This window comes from Cicer arietinum, chromosome 5 (assembly GCF_000331145.2).
Source record: "Cicer arietinum cultivar CDC Frontier isolate Library 1 chromosome 5, Cicar.CDCFrontier_v2.0, whole genome shotgun sequence".
NCBI classification, from domain to species: Eukaryota; Viridiplantae; Streptophyta; class Magnoliopsida; order Fabales; family Fabaceae; genus Cicer; species Cicer arietinum.
Window position 1 is genome coordinate 29,023,667 of NC_021164.2, and position 3,933 is coordinate 29,027,599.

The 3,933-nt window shown below is 31.4% G+C and overlaps 1 protein-coding gene across 1 annotated transcript in view; it reads left to right on the plus strand.

Annotated features, from left to right (window-relative positions):
- Positions 1 to 2,253, plus strand: part of LOC140920409 (uncharacterized) — an 18,404-nt gene extending 16,151 nt beyond the window's left edge. The window contains exons 2-4 of the mRNA XM_073368683.1: positions 1,507 to 1,617; positions 1,704 to 1,881; positions 1,973 to 2,253. Coding sequence (XP_073224784.1) covers positions 1,507 to 1,617; positions 1,704 to 1,881; positions 1,973 to 2,068 — 385 coding nt within the window. The 3' untranslated portion in view covers positions 2,069 to 2,253. The remainder of the gene's footprint in view (positions 1 to 1,506; positions 1,618 to 1,703; positions 1,882 to 1,972) is intronic.
- Positions 2,254 to 3,933: the final 1,680 nt, after the last annotated feature.

Genomic DNA, 3,933 nt, shown 5'->3' on the forward strand with positions numbered 1-3,933 from the left:
TTTCAAATTCCACAACAAAGCCAACTCAAACATATTATCAAATTCAATTAACAATCCACACCAAAACACATCAAATTTCATCGGTATTAACTTAGAACACGTCAAATACGACGAACACAAATCAACATAACATAACACTCAAACACATCAAATTTCATTTACTCATAATCATACACAAATGAGTTAAATTCGTTTCCACGAAACTTCCATCAATATCGTCAAAACCTAACTCTAAGATTTTACCCACAGAACCTTAGATTCATTTTCCCTAACTCAATACATTCAACCCTAACAAATTCCTTTCCGCACAACTACAGATAAGTCCCTAAATGCAAGCTAAACGTTTGGAAGGAGCCCTTACCTTAACGTTAGCTTTAACGTGCGTATGGTGGTGAACAACTTTCCCTTCTATCTCTTCGTGAAATGAAGCTTAGATCTAGATGAAACGGGAAGGTTTGTGTTTGACGGTTTTGAAATCTCTAATACCGTTTTTCTTCGTTTTCGAAACAACGAGGAAGCATGAAGTTGAGTAATCTTCTCTTTCACACTCAAAAAACCTTGGGTTTCTAATCTTGAAGAAAAGAAGCAAAGCAAAACGAAAATGGAGGAAGGAGGAATTTGAGTGTGCGAGACAGGGAGAGGAAGATGGAAAATCTGGTTTTTCTTTCCTTTCTCTTTCTTTCCTTTGTTTTTCCTTTCTTCCTTTTTCCTTCTTTCCTTTTTATATCCTTTTCTTTTCCTTTTCCTTCCTTCTAATTTCCTTTCTTTCTATTTCCTTTCTTTTTCCCTCCAAACAACTATATATATAAATTATAATTAACAAATATCTCAAAATATCTAGATATTTGTTAATTTACCCTTTCACCCATAACGCATAAAATTCTCCATAAAGGATTCACCGCAGTTAATTTAATTTATTTATCGACGAGTGATTCTAAACTGCATCAAAATATCTTTTTGATCATATGAACTCCAAAATATTATTAACTTTGGCTAAAAAGCCTCCGAGCCAAAATCCAAAATACACAAAAATACATAAAGTATACTTTAAAATTATGGGTCTTACAATGAGTATGTTGAATACCTCGAAAAGGAGCACATGTACGAACTTCTCGAACATAAGGAGCTGAGTGCTACTGTAATCAGCTTGTACATAAGGTAAAAAATACTTTTAATTGCATTTATTTGTAATTAATTAAATGTATTGGTAATTAATCTAGTTTAAAATTTTCATTGAAGGTTTTTGTACGAGAAGGTCGTGTGCACGAGGAAACTGTCAAATAAATACTCATTCTTGTCTCCACATAAGATGTCGATGTGGAAACTCGATCCAGACAATGTAAAACACTACATTGTAGATATGTTTTTAAGAAATAAAGAAAGTGATAAATTGTTCTTGGCACCATATAATTCAGGGTACGTAATTTTATCTTTTTTAATTGATGAGAATTTAATTTATTAGTTGTCTATAAACAAAATTGCTTAACCAATTTTTTGTTGTTGTAGGGCACATTGGGTGCTATTTGCAATCAATGCGGTCTCTGAAGTGATATACTATTTGGATCCCGTGCACGGCAATTACAGCAATCACCCCGAAATAAAGACTATGCTCGACACGTAAGTAATATTCATTTATTTCATATATATATATATATATAATGTGTTTGTTCATGCTCTAATAATCACATTTATTCATTCGATAGTGCCTTAAAAGTTTATCGAGCTCAAAGAGGTGCTAAAGTGTCGAAGCAGAAGTCTAATAACATTACATGGATCTCAATAAAGTGCCCTCGTCAAACAAATAACATCGACTGTGGGTACTACGTATTGAGATTCATGAAGGAGATTGTTGAGAAGAATAAAACTATTATCCCAGAAACGGTACGGTATTTGCATTATATGATTTTCATATATAAATTATCTATATATTTGATACTAACTTAATATAATATGTTCAATTTTTATATTGCAGTACTTTGACAATTCCAGTCCATCATATTCTGAGGAAGATCTGATGGAATTAAAGGAAGACTGGTGTCAGTATGTGCTTGACATGCAAATTATTTGATTTTCTGGGAAATAGCTTGCTGTTGGGCAAAGGATCTGAATATTATATGGTAGCTAGTGCATATTATGTATATTCTGTTAGTTATTATATGTAAATGATCATAGGACACAATATATGAACATGCATATGGATCTGAATGTAGTTTAGGTTGTAAATTAGGTTATATATATATGTATCTGAATGTAGTTAATTAGGCTGTAAATTATGTTATATATATGTATCTGAATGTAGTTAATTAGGTTGTAAATTACAGAGTTACATATATGTTAATTAAGTTACAGAGTTCTGATTTCTGTTCTACTGATTGTGTGAACTGCTTATGGTATTTGAATATGTTTTGTTGTTGTGTGCACTGATTGTGAAGTGATTTTGGATCAAAATAATTTTGGATACAAAGATAAAAGACAACGCTTTCTAAAAAAAATGTCATAAAAAGCTAAAAAGCGCTTTTCATTTCAAATAATTAATTTACAGCGTTTAAAAAAAAAACACACATTTTACAGCGCTTTCTCACGAAAGCGCTGTAAAATGTTCTTGTAAAGCGCTTTAATGGTGCACATTTTACAGCGCTTTCGTGAGAAAGCGCTGTAAAATGTACAACACAAGCGCTGTAAAATGCACACCCATTATATGAAATTATGGGTTTGCATTTTACAGCGCTTTTTTAACACAAGCGCTGTAAAATGCAAATCCATAATTTCATATTATGGGTGTGCATGTTACAGCGCTTTTTTGAGGAAGCGTTGTAAAATGCAGATCCATAATTTCATATTATGGGTGTGCATTTTACAGCGCTTTCGCAAAAAAGCGGTGTAAAATGCAGACCCATAATTTCATATAATGGGTGTGCATTTTACAGCGCTTGTGTTAAAAAGCGCTCTAAAATCAGACCCATAACTCATATAATGGGGTGCATGTTACAGCGCTTTTTTGAAAAAGCGCTGTAAAATGTGCATAACAAGCGCGCGTTATATTTACATGTTTTATAGCGCTTTTTTAAAAGCGCTGTTGTATCATTTACAGCGCTCGATTCCACATCGCTTGTTTTTTTGAAAAAGCGCTGTAAATGGATTAAAAAAAGCGCTGTAAAATGCAGTTTTTTGCGTAGTGGTGGAATAATAAGATGATGGAAGATGGATGATGAAATAGTATCTTTTAGACGTACCACATTGGATTTTTGTTGAGGTGACAGTATTTGAATGAAATGACATAATATTAGATGATGTGTCACAATAATATGTGGGAGTTTATTTTAATATATCATAATAGATTTGTATATATTTTTTCTCTTATCAGTGTTTGAATACATATTTTATTTCTCCAATAAAAGATAAATAAAACCATAGTTTCAGTTGACAACAAAATTAATCAAAATCAAGTAGTTATGTTTTATCATTCTCCACATTATTTTGTGTTTTTGTCTTAAAAAATAATACTTTGAATTTGTTCATTATAAACATCGTCGAAAATGATATCTTTTATAAAAATAAAAATGTTAAACTATTCATTGGATAAATCACAACATAGTTTCATTGGACATTAAAAATAATCAATATAATCACATCTTATCATTCCTAATATTATTGGGTTTTTATTCTACAAAATAATACTTTAAATTTGTTATATAAACACTATAAAAAAATGCAGAGTATTCATTCATCAAAGCAAAATCAAAAAGAGTTGAGGTCATTTAATACGACGCATCTGATTATTAATGTCTAATGATCTCAAGATACAAAGTATATTGGTAGACAAGGAACTCAATATCAGATGGTTGCTCTATTGAGTGATGCGAGTATCTCTTCAAATCGAAATTAGGAAAGTGACTCACCACATTCTAGATAACTAACTCCTTTTGTCAAACC